This window comes from Nomascus leucogenys, chromosome 13, assembly GCF_006542625.1.
Source record: "Nomascus leucogenys isolate Asia chromosome 13, Asia_NLE_v1, whole genome shotgun sequence".
In the NCBI taxonomy this organism is placed as follows: domain Eukaryota; kingdom Metazoa; phylum Chordata; class Mammalia; order Primates; family Hylobatidae; genus Nomascus; species Nomascus leucogenys.
This window is the reverse complement of record NC_044393.1, coordinates 35,196,745-35,212,876: the sequence shown is the minus strand read 5'-3', so window position 1 is coordinate 35,212,876 and position 16,132 is coordinate 35,196,745. Positions and strand designations below refer to the sequence as shown.

The 16,132-nt window shown below is 47.6% G+C and overlaps 1 protein-coding gene across 1 annotated transcript in view; it reads right to left on the bottom strand.

Annotated features, from left to right (window-relative positions):
* TMC2 (transmembrane channel like 2) overlaps positions 1-8,545 on the bottom strand; it is a 106,161-nt gene extending 97,616 nt beyond the window's left edge. The window contains exons 1-2 of the mRNA XM_003273425.3: positions 8,503-8,545; positions 7,829-7,876 (exon numbers count right to left, since the gene is read on the bottom strand). Of these exons, the coding sequence (XP_003273473.2) occupies positions 7,829-7,876; positions 8,503-8,536 (82 nt within the window). The 5' untranslated portion in view covers positions 8,537-8,545. The remainder of the gene's footprint in view (positions 1-7,828; positions 7,877-8,502) is intronic.
* Between the last annotated feature and the right edge of the window lie 7,587 nt (positions 8,546-16,132).

Sequence of the window (16,132 nt, the reverse complement as noted above, 5' to 3'; positions counted from 1 at the left end):
TGCAGACCTCTCTGAAATCTTTGATATTACTGAAAATATCTAGGAAGTAAACAAAGAAATCAGAAATTGAGTAATTTGATGAGTAACCTCATATTTGGTTACATGGTTTCCAGATTCGGGATGAGATCTACTTTCTTGTTTAGTTGGGGCACTCTTAGATCCTGGCTGAGAAGTAGATTATACAAACTCTGATGACAATCCGTCTCTTAGTATTTGTCTGTGTGCCAGCATTCAGATGTGGGATCTCCAGAGTTTTAAATGCTGCTGCACTGCTGCCATCATTCAAATCATCCAGCAAGGGTTATCCATTAAAAAGAACTGGAAAACCTGGCTGGGTGCATTGGCTCATGCCTGTAATCCCAGCACTTTGGGAAGCCAAGGCAGGCAGATCACTTGAGGTCAGGAGTTCGAGACCAGCCTAGCCAACATGGTGAAACCCCATCTCTACTAAAAATACAAAAAAAAAAAAAAAAAATCAGCTGGACATGGTGGTGAGCGCCTGTAGTCCCAGCTACTTGGGAGACTGAGGCATGAGAATTGCTTGAACCCAGAAGGTGGAGGTTGCAGTGAGTGAGCCGAGATCATGCCATGCACTTCAGCCTGGGTGACAGAGCGAGATTCTGTCTCAAAAAAAAAAAAAAAAAAAATCTGACATGCAGGTTGAAACAGCTGCCACCAGAAACTGGATGTGAAACAACTGTTAACAGACAATTGACATGAAATGATGACCCCTCAAATACTGGTGAATATCTAGACTAACATATGATGGCTTTTCCTTCAGCTTGGACTGAAGAATGACCGCAAGGAGAAATTGAGAACTTAAACCATCTTCCCTCATACTGAGTCTGGACACAGAGAGCCCAGCTATACCTTAGTGTCTGTATTAAGATGACTTTGTGCTATGCCTCTGCTTTATGAGCATGTCTTTATTATTCTAGGCATCTCCTACCCAGGCAAATGTTGATTGTTCATTACAGGATTTTCCCAAAGACCTGTCAATTCTTCAGTTTGGGCTCTAAGACTCTTTGAATGCCTCACCTCAAAATCCTGGCCGTGCTGTTTATTGTGGACTGTTATGTTGTGATTCTTACCCAGTCTCATTCCAGCTCTCACTTTGAAAGACCTGCCTTCAGTCAAATTTCCAATTCTTAATAAGTTCTGGCCTTACCTTCCCCTCTGTAAGATATTGCCAAAGCTTTGCCTGCTATAAGCAATAAATCAGCTTTGTCTTATCAACAGGTTGTGGGGTGTTAGGGAGCCAGCTTTGGACAATAACTTAGATAAATGTATTTTGTTTTTATTTTATTTTATTTTTGAGACAGAGTCTCACTGTCACCCAGGCTGGAGTGCAGTGGTGAGATCTCGGCTCACTGCAGCCTCTACCTCCCAGGTTCAAGCAGTTCTCCTGCCTCAGCCTCCTGAGTAGCTGGGATTACAGGTGTGTGCCACCATGCCTGGCTAATTTTTGTATTTTTAGTAGAGACAGTGTTTCACCATGTTGGCCAGGCTGGTCTCAAACTCCTGACCTCAAGTGATTCGCCTGCCTTGGCCTCCCGAAGTGCTGGGATTACAGGTGTGTGCCACCACACCTGGCCTTGTATTTTTTTTTTTTTTAAAGAAAAACACAAAACACTAATACTAAGTATATTACTAAATATAATATACTAAGTATAAAATACTAAAAATACAAAAATTAGCCAGGTGTGGTAGTGCTCGCCTGTAGTCCCAGCTACTCGGGAGGCTGAGATAGGAGAGTTGCTTGAACCCGGGAGGCAGAGGTTGCAGTAAGCTAAGATGTGCCACTGACTCTAGCCTGGGCGACAGAGCGAGACTCTGTCAAAAAAAAAAAAAAAAAAAAAAAAAAAGAAGAAGAAATAAATGGTGGACTGAAGAGAAAAGACTGTAAAAATACAGAAAGGGAAATGGAGTGATAAATTATAGTTGGGATGGTTAAAAATGCTTCACAAAGAACTGATGTTTATGGAGGAGACTAGAAGATACCATTCCAAAATATGCCACTTCAGCATACAGATTATTTCAAGCTGAAGGCAATTAGATATATGTGGCTCCCCTCCCCTTTTGGACTAAAAGCAGGCTGTATATTTCCTTTTGGAAGGGGTCTCCCTTTCCTATACTTGGAAGGTAACTACTCCAGAGACAACTCTTAGCACCTAAGAAGACTCTTACCTGCTTAACAAACCTTACTGATTAACACTTATTTACCACACATTTCCTAGTTACCTTCCATAATTTATCCAGAAGCCCCAAAACGCTTTTCCTTTGTCAAGCCTCTTCTCCACACTCTATCGCCCTTTAAGATGATATATACCTCTAAGATGGTATATAAGCCCCAAATTCTAACCACCTCTTTGAGCCATCTTCTTTGTGAACTCTCATTTGTACATATGTAATTCAATCTTTTTTCCCCCTCTTCTTGATCTGTCTTTTGTCAGTTTGATTCACACAGCCTGTAGTCACTGAACCTCGGAAGGTAGAGGAAAAAATTCTCCTCTCCAACACCTACTCTGAATCTTTTTTTTTCTAATAAGAAAAATTGTTAATCAAACATGAGACTAATGGAAAGAACTTACATATCAATATGGGGGAGGACACAAAGACTGTTAAGCAAAACTTATGAACAGGTAAGTTACTAATGGGGAAATGCAACTAGGAAACGGGAAAATGCAGTTTTACTAGTTAGCAAAGGAAATTTAAAATAAGTCAATTATGACATTTCAAGTCTTGTTTATAGTATTAGGTTTTTAAAATTTTCCGTCCAGTACTAATGAGACTTGTTAAAATGTGTATTTATTACTGGTAGCAATATAAATTGTAATGCAGCTCTTTATGCAGTTTGGCAATATGTAACAAGAGCTTTAAAATACTTTCTTTTTTCTTTTCTTTTCTTTTTTTTGGTTTTGAGACAGAGTCTTGCTCTATCGCCCAGGCTGGAGGGCAGTGGTGCGATCTTGGCTCACTGCAATCTCAACCTCCCGGATTCAAGAGATTCTTGTGCCTCAGCCTCCCGAGTAGCTGGGATTACAGGTGTGCACCACCACACCAGGCTAATTATTGTATTTTTAGCAGAGAAGGGGTTTTGCCATGTTGGCCAGGCTGGTCTCAAACTCCTGACCTTAAGTGATCTGCCCGCCTCAGCCTCCCAAAATGCTGGGATTACAGGCGTAAGCCACCACGCCCAGGCTAAAAATTCTATCTATTAATTCCACCTGTAGGAGTCAACCCAAGCCCAAGAATCTTCAACACAACATTATTTCTATTATAAAAATGAGAAATAACCTAAATATTCCGTAATAGAATAATGCTTAATTAACCTGTGATTTATATACTATGTGGAATATTTTACAGCTCAATTAAAAATAATTACCATGAAGTCTTTAATACATACTTAGGGGCTACTCTGAATCTTGAAGTATGAATAGGAGTTTGCCAAGAGAAGTGGGTAGAGAAATGGAGGGGGTGATTGTGGTAGCAAGTTAGGAGGATTCCAGGCAGAGGAAACAGGGGATTGAGGGGCCCCAGCAGGAATGCCAGGGAGTCTGGGGCATAGGTGACCAACGCAAAGCTGCGTCCTGGATGTGTTCTGGTGTGGGAGGCAGGAGGAGAGGGGTACACGCCCACAGGGAGCTGGGTTGAAATCTGGAGGGTACGGGTGTGATAATGGAGCATGTTTGCTGGGGCAAGGTCTGCATCAAAGGGTCACACTAGCAATGTGGAAGAAGGTGATGTGGGGAGGGTGACACTGCTCGCAGCTGCTACAGGAAAGGTCTTGTGAGCATATTGGCTGTGATTGCTTCATTTATTTTAAAGGCAAAAAGAGGCATCAAACATGGGTCTGAAGCCATCATTAATAATCTCCATGTCTTTTTTTTTTTTTTTTTTTTTTTTTGTGAGAGTCCCTCTCTGCCACCCAGGCTGGAGTGCAATGGCGCCATCTAGGATCACTGCAACCTCCGCCTCCCAGGTTCAAGCGATTCTCTCACCTCTGCCTCCCGAGTAGCTAGGACTACAGGCATGCACCACCAAGCCTGGCTAATTTTTGTATTTTTAGTAGAGACAGAGTTTCACCATGTTGACCAGGCTAGTCTTGAACTCCTGACCTCAAGTGATCTGCCAACCTCAGCCTCCCAAAGTGCTGGTATTACAGTCATGAGCCACTGGGCCCGGCCATCTCCATGTCTTTGAGACTCGGTTTTAAATGCTGAGGTTACTGCCAGGACTGATGAGATAACTGGCATAGGTGCATTGAAAAGTCTTGTGGCCGGGTGCGGAGGCTCACACCTGTAATCCCAGCACTTTGGGAGGCTGAGGTGGGTGGATCATGAGGTAGGAGTTTGAGACCAGCCTGGCCAAGGTGGTGAAACCCCATCTCTACTAAAAATACAAAAATTAGCTGGGCGTGGTTGTGTGCGCCTGTAATCCCAGCTACTTGGGAGGCTGAGGCAGGAGAATCACTTGAACTCGGGAGGCGGAGGTTGCAGTGAGCTGAGATCACATCAGTGCACTCCAGCCTGGGCAATAGAGCAAGATTCCATCTCAAAAAAAAAAAAAAAAAAAGAAAAGAAAAGAAAAAAGAAAAGTCTTGTGTGCTATTTGCGGGAGTGAGCTAAGAGAACCTGTCCTGTATTTATCATAGAGTAGGTTTCCTTAGCCCACTCTGGCCCCAACCTCTTTCTTCTTTTCACTCCCTATGGAAAAATAGTCTTTGATAAGACAACGTAAAGAAACACTATTTTTGCATAATTTATCCAAGGTAGGAAGCTAGTCAGTGTTAGCCAGTGAGGAATGATTTGTCTTACAAATGCTCCTCCGCAGTGCTCTGGAAGGCAGTAGCCCCTGTTGGAAAAGGGACGGAGCAAAACAAATATTATCACAGCCATGACCCCAAGAGAGCTCTAGGACTGAGTCCAGTGCTCAGAAAGGGTAGAGAAGTAAAGATCAAGGCAAAGGATCACGGAGAAGGGTTCCCTGGGCTCCCATAAAGATCAGCTCTATGTTGCTTGAAAGGACTGAATAGGAACGTCATTGTTTGCATCCTCTTCTGAGCTCTCTCTGTGTCCTCAGTCAGCTAATACAATGGTTTTCATTGTGGTAATGAACTGTACCAAGCATACTTCCCAGCACTGTAGATATAATTTGGTGTTACAATTTTTTTTTCTGAACTGTAATTCCTGCTGTAATTTAGTTCTCCAACTGAACGAAATTCACATGGAATGTGGAAAACAAGCCAGAATTTGCTCTTCAATCTTCCCCATACCTCTTCTACACAGAAAATAAGCTGGTTTTTTCTCTTTCATAATCAGTTTTCAACAGACTCCACATAATGCATAATTTAGGAGCTGGAAAGGCAGCTGTCTTGCTAGGAAGGCCTCCAAGCCTAGCACACGCTCTCCTAAACGTAACAGGCCTCCTCCTATGTAGCACCTGACTCGGTCAGAGAATTCACAGTGCAAAACACAGGCCGAGGAGAGGCTGCGGCAGCCCTGCAGTCCCGTGATCTCAACAGTTCAGTGCGTTTACCAAATGATACAGGAGGAGGGAGAGTTCTCATCCTTCTTTTCTTTTCTTTTTTTTTTTTGAGACGGAGTCTAGCTCAGTCGTCCAGGCTGGAGTGCAGTGGCACGATCTCGGCTCACTGCAAGCTCCGCCTCCCAGGTTCACGCCATTCTCCTGCCTCAGCCTCTCTGAGTAACTGGGACTACAGGTGCCCACCACCACGCCTGGCTAATTTTTTTTTTTTGTATTTTTTTTAGTAGAGACAGGGTTTCACCGTGGTCTCGATCTCCTGACCTCGTGATCCGCCTGCCTCGGCCTCCCAAAGTGCTGGGATTACAAGCGTGAGCCACTGCGCCCGGCCTCATCGTTCTTTTCAACGAACACAGTAACAAACTGTAGCTATTCTGAGAAAAGAACATTGTATTCTTAACCTTTTATTCCCTCCTGGTAGAGTATAAAGAGAAGGATGAGGATATCAGTTCCCGTCGCAGGTGATTCCAGAGAAGATTTAAAATGGAAACCTTCATGGGGCTGGGTTTCAGTTAATTTAATATATTCCCAATGTTTAACTTTACTGCACCCCTTCACCACTTAGATCTGTGAAGTGAAAATTCTGACCAATTTCCTGTGTTCTATGGGAAAGGGAAAACGGCAGAGGCGACGTGGAATATTTCAGTAGGAAAGGGTTTGTGTTGTAGGCAAAATGGTCTTCCATTTCAGTCCTACTCAAGGACTACTGCTCACAGGGGAGTCCCTCACAGCACAGCCCTGCAGCGGAGGTAGAGGGAGGCCAGGCTGGCTGCGGCAGGGACGGCATCTGGATGGCAAAGAGAGGAGTGGAGTGTGGAAAACCAGCCCGAGCATCCTACAGGCAGTGGTCACCACAGGAGCACCGTGGCCCGACACCTGGGAGGAAGGTTTCTCGTCTGGCCACCCTGGGGCATAGAACTTTCTCACATTTGCTCCTACATCTTTGGATTGAGATAAAGAGTGGATGAGGCAGGCAGGTGGGGTAGGACAGTGGCTGAGGCAAGTTCCGGGATGGGGGCCAGGAAGGGCTGTTGAGATGCCATAGCTGCATCCCCTGCCAGCCTCTGCCCATCGCCTCTGTGCCTCCTGCTCCTGGGTCTCTCCCCTTGTAACACAGCTGCCTCACTGAGGCTCAGGCTCCCGACAACCAGGCAGCAGAGGGTCACAGGAGTGGAAAGGGCAGATGAAGTGGCTCCTGGGGCCAGCCCCCAACTGATGGCGTGCCAGAGTGGGGCCAGGACACGGCCCTCCCTCCCAGAATGGGGGAGGAAAGAGATCTCTTCCAAACCCCCAGAACCCCATCGCTCCCCAAGATTCTGGTTTTTTTTTTTTTTTTTTTTTTTTTTTTTTTTCTGAACGGATCTCGCTCGCCGCCAGGCTGGAGTGCAGTGGCGCAATCTCGGCTCACTGCAGCTCCGCCTCCCGGGTTCACGCCATCTCCTGCCTCAGCCTCTCCGAGTAGCTGGACTACAGGCGCCCGCCACCACGCCCGCTAATTTTTGTATTTTAGTAGAGACGGGTTTCACTGTGGTCTCGATCTCCTGACCTCGTGATTCGCCCGCCTCGGCCTCCCAAAGTGCTGGGATTACAAGCGTGAGCCACCCTCAAGATTCTGGTTTCTTGCCTACTAGTGTGGGGTGCAGGACCCAGCCCTGCCTGGGATGTGAAGGGGGAGAAAACAGCATCACATCCATAATATTTTGTGACATGAAGATGCCCAGCCTGTGAGTGTGGCTTCTGCCCCTCTTCTCTGAACCCTCAGTCTCAACCAATGGTTTTCTCTCCTGCCTATGGCTTCCTTGGCCTCTCCCACTTCTCCTGGAGCAAGTTGGCTCCCTCACTGGCTCACGGGAGAGCTGTAATCACATTCCCAATGGGAAGGTGATGGAGCACCCATTATGCCTACTACGTTTTGGAGGTTAAGAGTGTTCCCCCTGGAGTACAGGGGCCTGGATGTGGGTCTGGCCACACCACCCACCAGAAGCCTGCACCAAGCTCCCCTGCCCTCTGTCTGGTGAATGTTCACTGCTTCCCAAGGCTCAGCTCAGAGTGTAACTAACCCTGGGAGTCTCCCCTGACACCGAGGGCCGAGCAGCACCTTGTCTGAGTGGTACTCTCCCCCCTCCCACGTTAAACACCTTGCCTCCCAGGAAGGCTCCATGCAGGGTGTTGAATGAGAGGGAAGGAGATGAAGGAGAATGTTGGATGGGTGGCTGGACTGTTGGGCTACGCAGAGGGTACCCAGGCACTGCAGGCTCCCCAGAGACCCACCACCCCACCTCACCTGTGTGTGGAGAGCCGCTCCTCACCCGTCCTTTCACTCCGCCTCGTGCTGTAAGAGACAGGATTGCTGACAAATGGCTGACCTCTGGTGAGTCCCCCTCCCTGCAGGTCCCCGGTCACTGTGGGACCCCTCAGCTGGTTTGTGGCTGCCTCAAACTGGGACCCAGCTCCAGTGATTTTACTCAGCAAATCATAGAGTGCTTTGCCTGTGACATTTCTCTGATACTGTCAGAGAAATGACATGACCTCATGGTCAGAACATCCCCCACCCCCTGCCCTGGACAGAGACAGAGACAGATAGAAATCTCCCGAGGGGCTTGCTCAGAACAGGCAACCCTAACCAAGACAATAGGAGGCTGAGAGGTCCCGGCAGGCTCTGAGGAACATGCAGCGGCCGGGACAGTCTCCAGTGCTGGCCTGAACACAGGCGCTGTGCACAGGTTGTCTTGAATCCTTCCAGTAGCCCTACAAGGAGGTGATGACTACCCCTATCTCATGCATGAGGACCGGAGAGGTTGAATAACCAGCCGAGGTCGCTCAGCGCACAGGGGACAGGCCCTGGACTCAAACCCAGCTCCTCCCTATGTCTCTTAAGACCACATGTGCTTCCCCCATGCCCTGCTGCTGCCCAGGAACCCTGTGGGCGGGCCCCGCAGGATCAGGACGTGGACTCACCTTCCTCTTTCAGGCCCTTTACCTGGTGGCTCATGGTCAGCAGCACTGCCGGGGTCCCGCACAGGCTCACGCAGCGAGCTCCCGTATGCACACCTTCAGCCTGGGCTGCTTTCCTGCCCTCATGGTGGCTGGCCTCCCTTCCTAGACCTGACAGCAGCCAGGGCTTCTTGGTTTGAGGTGGGTGAAGTTTGGGGGAGAGAGACGGGTGAAGGAAGGCGGCGAGTTCCCAGCCCATCAATCCGGCCAAACACTCCTCTTCTCAGGTTTCCCTGCAAAGAGGCAGCGTGGCCTCACGTTTCAGGCATCACTTATACATGAGGGACCCTGGAGGGGCCAGGAGCTGCAGGCTTATCTCCCGGCAATGATGCCACTGGCACTCTAGCCAGAGGAGGTGTAAGGAGCATCCCAGGCCCTCTCCCACCATCTTGAGTCCCTGATTGGGACAAAGCACCAGGGGAATTCTAGGATGTTTGTTTAAGTTATTGCTTGGGCTTCTGTTTAAAATGCAGATTCTGGCATGTGGTGGGTCACACCTGTAATCTCAGCACTTAGGGAGGCAGAGGCAGGAGGATTGCTTGAGCCCAAGAGCTCAAGACCAGCCTGAGCAACATAGGGGGACCCCATCTCCACAAAAAGAAAAATAATAATAATAAATTTTTTAAAATAAAGTGCATATTCCCAGGAGTGGCACTGGGCATTGGAATCAGTTAGTCTGTGCTAGGCCCGGGGAGCCTGCACTGTGGATCCTGCTGCAGGAGTCCTGAGCCCACACGGTTGAATGTTCCCACTCAGCCCCCGCCCCTCCCTCAGCAGCTTTTCCTCCCTGGCTTCAGGGAGGCACAGATTTGGCTGCTTTGAAAACCATCACCAAAGTGTCAGAGGGACCCTCTGGAAGGCAGTCATAAGGTCTCAGAGTGTGGAGTTCTTAACCTGGAGTCCCTGGAACCCCCAGAGTTGTAGATGGGATTCTGTGAGTTTGTGAATAGTGATGGGGAAAACCTTCACTTTTCCTAGCTTTAACTGAGATTTAACATTTCCCTCAATCATGAATGTAAGCAAAGACATGTGATTTTTGTCTCAGCAAAAGTCACAGATATTTTATTCCCCAATTAAACCACTGGGGATGTCTCAAAATATCTTACATGTTATCACAACTTCAAAATTATGATAGCTAGAGACCTGCCATGAAATCTTGTTATTTAATTAGGAAGCCTATATTGTCATTATATGAGAGATATTTAAAGTGATTTTGATGCCTATTTCAGGATCATTGGTCTCTTTTGTAATCCTAGTGTTTTATTTTATGGATTTAAAGTCTATGTTCTGAAAAGGGGTCTGTGGCTGGGCGTGGTGGCTCAAGCCTGTAATCCCAGAATTTTGGGAGGCCAAGGCAGGTGGATCACCTAGGGTTGGGAGTTCGAGACGAGTCTGGCCAACATGGTGAAACCCCATCTCTACTAAAAATGCAAAAATTAGCCGGGCGTGGTGGGATGTGTCTGTAATCCCAGCTACTCAGGAGGCTGAGGCAGGAGAATTGCTTGACTCAGGAGGCTGAGACAGGAGAATTGCTTGACCCAGGAGGTGGAGGCTGCAGTGAGCTGAGATTGCACCATTGCACTCCAGCCTGGGTGACAGAGTGAGACTCTGTCTCAAAAATATAAATAAATAAATAAATAAATAAATAAATAAATAAATAAATATGAAAAGGGGTCTATGGACCTTACCAGGATTGCCAAAGGATTTTATATATAACGGAATCAAGAGCTTGCCCCAGGGCAAGTCTCCCATGGGTGTCAAGGACAGACCTAGCCTCTGATCATGCCCATGTACTTCCTCAGGGGTCAGGACTACTGGGGTGCCTGTCCTCATGCAACCTTGGTGAGGGAAGGGGCAAAGGAACTACCTCTAAAATGCACGTGCAACAGTTCATCTCAAGCTTTTAAGCTTTTCTCTTTGTCCCTCACCTTGGTCTCTGACCCAACTGGTTCCTGCAGGGCCTCCCCAGTCCTGGGGGCATGAGGGCAGAGAGAGGATCTCAGTTGCATTCTCTGACATCCATACTGCAGGACTGCAGCAGCGAATCCCTCTCCCCACCAGGGCCATCCCAGTGCAGGACTCCCATCCATGTGAGAAGCAGCATGGGCAGCTGTGCAGCCACAGGACAGCCCGGCCCAGAGGACTGGTGAGTAACGTTTCTGCTGGGGGTGCCCCAAGCCCTCTCCCCTGATGAGTGAGGACCCCCAGCAGCCCTTTGCCCTGCTCTTGTTGTTCTCTGTTGCCAGAGGAGAAAGGCTTTCTACAACACCTTCATCTCTGGAGAGAAATTCCCTCCAGATAGGACTATCAAATTCCCTTGTACCTGACTGTCCGCGCTGTCGATAACTCCACTTTTCTCCTTCTGCCAGATAAAAATGAGCACCCACTGGGGTCAGAGCCAGTTCTTGGCTCTGGCGATTCATCAGCAAATGAAACAGAGACCCCTGTCCTCAGGGGCTGATGTGTTTTTGCTGTCTGGTGTCTGGGTTTAGCCCTTGGTGTCTGAAGGAGTGATCTAGGAATTGGCAGATTTCTTCTCTCTCACAACAAACCCTGCTTTCCACAATTATTTCTATGGAATTCAAAAATCCAAGTTTGGAAGTCAGATGCTGAGCGCAGAGTATTTTGCTTTTTTCTTTGCACGCCACTTAGATCAATTCCAATGCTTCCTGAGACAAATGCACATTCAGGCAAGAGGGAGCAGGTCTCATATCAGAGAGTGTGAGAAAGAAAACAACGGTGATATCTTAAAACTATTATCCTTGTGGCATGTGTGTTGCGCACTGCTCTGTGCTAGGTCCTGCCCGGGGCACTCTTGCCCCAACCTCTCTATTTCTCACAACAGCCTGGTGAGACAGTGTTGTCACTCCCACGTGTCAGATGGAGAAAATGAAAAAATGCAGAGCCCTTCTGTCTCCTGGGCAGGTCTGTGACAAGAGATCAAGAGTCTGGGTCTGGAAGTTGGGATATGTGGCTTTGACTTGGGCTGACCTTAAATCCCCAAGTGCCTTCTTGTGAAGGTCACTTCTGGGCTGTGGTTTCCTTGTTGTTCAGGGTTAGACTCTGGTGGATACTGCCGGTGATCTGCCCAGATTCCCTCTCAGGGCAAGTGCACCCATCCCCCAGGGCTAAGGCACATAGCGGACCCCTTCTATGGATGAGAATTGCCCTTGGCCGAGCAGGGGCTGCTGAACCCTGAGGTAATCCCATCACCATCCCCGGGTTAGCCTACAGCCACGGATGGATGAACAAGGAGATATGACAGCCTGGCCTTTGTCAAAAATGGGAACAACTTGTTGATGTTATTCGCATCCCAGAGCTTCCTGTGAGATGAGCCAGAAGCTGGACTCCAGTGGGGTCTTTGCTCATCCCCTTCCCCTGCCCTGTCCTGCTTCTTGCCTCCTCTCCCGAGAGCACCCTCCATCCCCGCCTGCCCCATCTCAGGCTCTGCTGTTAGGGAACCAGGCCTAATGTTGCCTTTTCTAGAAAGGCAGCTGCTCGTCCTCCTGCATAGGCTGGGGCGGGAACTGAGGGAGCTAGGCTGGTGGGGATGAAGGGCATGGGGAGGTGGGAGCGGGGATGCTGATGCTCACTCAGACCAAGGGGGAGACAAGGCCCAAGAGGAGGGTGGGACAGGCCTGAGTACCCCTTGGCTGGCTCATCTGCTTGGACATAGAATCCAAGGTGTATCTCTGAACCAAATGCAAGGATTCTATAACATTTCTGTCCTTCTAGCCTCCAATGACTATTAGGATTCTACTGCCTTTTCCCCAGTCTTCACTCACCCACCCCCGAGGGTTAATATTAAAAGCCGCAGAGCAGCCTACATAATTTGCAGGGCCCAGTGGAAAATGAAAATGTGGGGTCCCTTGTCCCAAAAGCAAGAAAAACAAACAGTTAAAGATACTAAAATATAAAGCCTTTCTCTTTCTGCTATTTAATGTCATTCTGAGAAAACTCAAAATTTTAAATTATTTGCATGCATCCCACTGTTCATCTGTATATTAAGCAATACCAGGTTTCAGTGCAAGTATAAGAGTACTTGACTTCTATGTGGAATCACTGAAATAACGCAATTTGTATTTTGTAGCTTGTACATGTGCAGGATTTCAGGCTTATCAGGACTGTAGAAATGCTGCACAAAGCTAATTCAACGGTTTTACTTCATGTCTTGATATGTGCATATTCTACCAATGTTTCCTGCCTTTGGCTTACTGATGAGTGAAAAAGAACTGGGGAAAAAAAAAGGAATTATGGGTTGCTCTATCTTTTCCTTTTCTTCTGGGTCATTATTGTCAGCCTACGTGGTTGGCTAATCCAGGGAAGTAACTTGAATGAAAAAAAATAGGATAGAGTCCCTAAATTGTCATGCTTCTTAGAACACCACTGCCTTCTTTTAGTGTTTGAAGCAAGTTCTAGATTAAATGGGAAGTGTAGCCCCTCTGGGCTGGAAGCATTCCTACATATTTAACCACAGATATTACACCCCTGCCTTGTATGGCTTTGAGTCTTGCTAAACTCCCATGCATCGTGGGCCCACTGGAATTATGTGCTCATGGGGCATCATATATGGGATATGCAAATAGGGCGGCATATGTTCCTATCTCCTCTGCTCATGTACACACCCCATTGTCCCATCAGACTTCCCCTCCTCCCCCTTCTCCTTCTCTCCTCCTCCTCCTCCTTCTTCCTTCTTCCTTCTTCCTTCTTCTTTCTTCTTCTTCATAGGCTCAGGCTAGAATGCAATGGCATGAACATGGTTCACAGCCGCCTCAACATCCTGGACTCAAATGATCCTCCTGCTTCAGCCTCCCAAGTAGCTGGGGCCACAAACAAGCACGACTATGCCCAGCTAATTTTTTTTTTGTTGTTGTTTTTTTGAAACAGAGTTTTGCTCTGTCACCCAGACTGGAGTGCAGTGGCGTGATCCTGGCTCACTGCAACCTCTGCCTCCCAGGTTCAAGTGATTCTCTTGCCTCAGCCTCCTAAGTAGCTAGGATTACAGGCGTGTGCCACCATGCCTGGCTAATTTTGTATTTTTAATAGAGATGGGGTTTCACCATGTTGATCAGGCTGATCTCAAACTCCTGACCTCAAGTGATCCATCCACCTTGGTCTCCCAAAGTGATGGGATTACAGGTGTGAGCCACAAAGCCCAGCCTTAATTTTTAGTTTTTTAAAATTATTTTTTATTTTTGAGATAGAGTCTCACTTTGTCACCCAGGCTGGAATTCAGTGGCATGATCTCAGCTCATTGCAACCTCTGCCTCCTGGGTTCAAGCAATTCTCCTGCCTCAGCCTCCCAGGTAGCTGGGATTACAGGCATGTGCCACCATGCCTGGCTAATTTTTGTATTTTTAGTAGAGATGGGGTTTCACCATGTTGGCCAGGCTAGTCTCAAACTCCTGGCCTCTAATGATCTGCCCACCTCAGCCTCCCAAAGTGATGTGATTACAGGCGTGAGCCACCACACCTGGCCCAATTAAATTTTTTTTTTTTTTTTTAGAGATGGGTCTCACCATGTTGCCCAGGCTGATCGTGAACTCTTTAGCTTGTGCAGTACTCCTGCCTCAGCCTCCCAAAGTGCTGGGATGACAGGCGTGAACCACCATGTCAAGCCCAAAAGAGAAAATTCTTAAGAATTTCACTATAGGCTGGGTGCGGTGTCTCACGCCTGTCATCCCAGCACTTTGGGAGGCCGAGGCGGGTGGATCACTAGAGGTCAAGAGTTCGAGACCAGCCTGGCCAAGATGGTGAAACCCCATCTCTACTAAAAATACAAAAATTAGCTGGGTGGATGTGCCTGTAATCCTAGCTACTTGGGAAGCTGAGGCAGGAGAATCCCTTGAACCTGGGAGGTGGAGGTTGCAGTAAGCCAAGATCATGCCATTGCACTCCAGCCTGGGCGACAGAGCAAGACTCCATCTCAAAAAAAAAAAAAAAAAAGAATTTCACTGTGGTGTCAGCACAGTATTAGACCAAGTACAAGGCGCTTCTGAGTGTGGAGCCATGAGCAGCCACACACAGGCTGCACTCTCAGGAAGCCTGCCCTTCAAGACAGTCACAGCTGAGAGTTACCTGTCACTGCCTTTCTGCCAGGCACTTGCCAATCCCTTTAAATGACTTATTGAATCATCACAACAACCGTTTGAGGCAGATTGTCTTATCTTTCTTTACAGATGAAAAAATGGAGGCTTAGATGTGATGTGTCCCAGCAGTCCTTGGAGACAGGATTCAGCCCTGTTGACTGTTCTTACTCCAGAGCCCAGGCTTTTATTCCCTACACTCTTCTGACCTCTTGGGAAAAACCTGAACCATACCATATCCTCCTTTCCAAAGGTCCCTGTGTTTGCCTCCTACCTGGGCACTGGGCTGCTGGCCCTGCCCTTCAGTTTCTCTCTTGCATGGCAGCCAAGGCAGCCCCCAGAGCAGAGTTCTGACTTCATCTCCCCTCTACTTAAAACCCTTCACTGGGACTCCATGGCCTAGGGGTAAAACCCAGGCTCTCTAATGTGCCATCCAAGGCCCTGGAGAGCTCCAACGCCCTCCAGCTCCCTCTGCCTCTCTCTTTTAGTGCAGCTATTCCTACCCGCTGATGTGACTTGCTCTCATTCGAGGTACTAGAACTTCTGTTTGTCTTTGCTCCCACTATCCCCTCCGCCTGAGGCACAACTATGAAGACTGCTGACTTCAGGACATGTGGCAGACCCCTGGGCACACTGCCCAGCATTTTACAGTATGACTTGCAATGATGTTTCCTAGCAGAGCTATAACCCTAACAAACTGCCAGGTGGGGTCTGGTGTCTGAGCAGAGCATTCCAGCCTCCGGGAGGATTCCCTCTCTGCTCTGCCCTTGGGTTTTGCCTCATCAAGATTTGCCTTTTCTTCATGGTGGTCTTGACATGTCTGTAACTGGAAACCTCTTGATTTCACACATTTGCAACTTTTAAGGGAAAAGTGGCACAAAAACGTGTTTTTAACTTTTTGTGAAATATTCCTTTTCTTTTTCTTCATTCTTCTTAACACAATACTTTAGCTAATACTATTTGAGTAACATTTATTGGACATTCAACTCAAACATTATTCTGAAAAGTAATAATATCAGAGTGTTGTGCCCTAATGTTATCAGGATAGTGAACGGCCCTGTTGCTAGAACTGAGGAGGGTGAACTCTGTACTAATTCTCTTTCATGGATATGGCTTGCTCAGAGAAAATAAAACTCCAGGACCCAGTACGACAACAACAAAAATAACATGTGCAATCTCCATCAAAAGTCACAGGGCATTCAATTCCAGGGGTGCTTTTGTCCCCGAAGCCTTTATTTGGGGAAGCTTCTTGGGCCATCTTGTTAATTTATCTCTCCAATTAGAAGTATACACATATATAGATATAAAATTAGCTGTGGGTATCTGCTTACAAAACATCCAGTGTTGCTCACAGAATGTTGTAAACCGGCACAATGGAGAGGATCCAGTTACGCCAGCTAACACCCTAGCTGGATAACGTGAGCTGGCGCTATCTCAAGGATGCTGCCCTCCACCTACGAACCCACACCAATGAGCTCGGTGCTGGGGTAGTTTGTGGCACAGGGTGG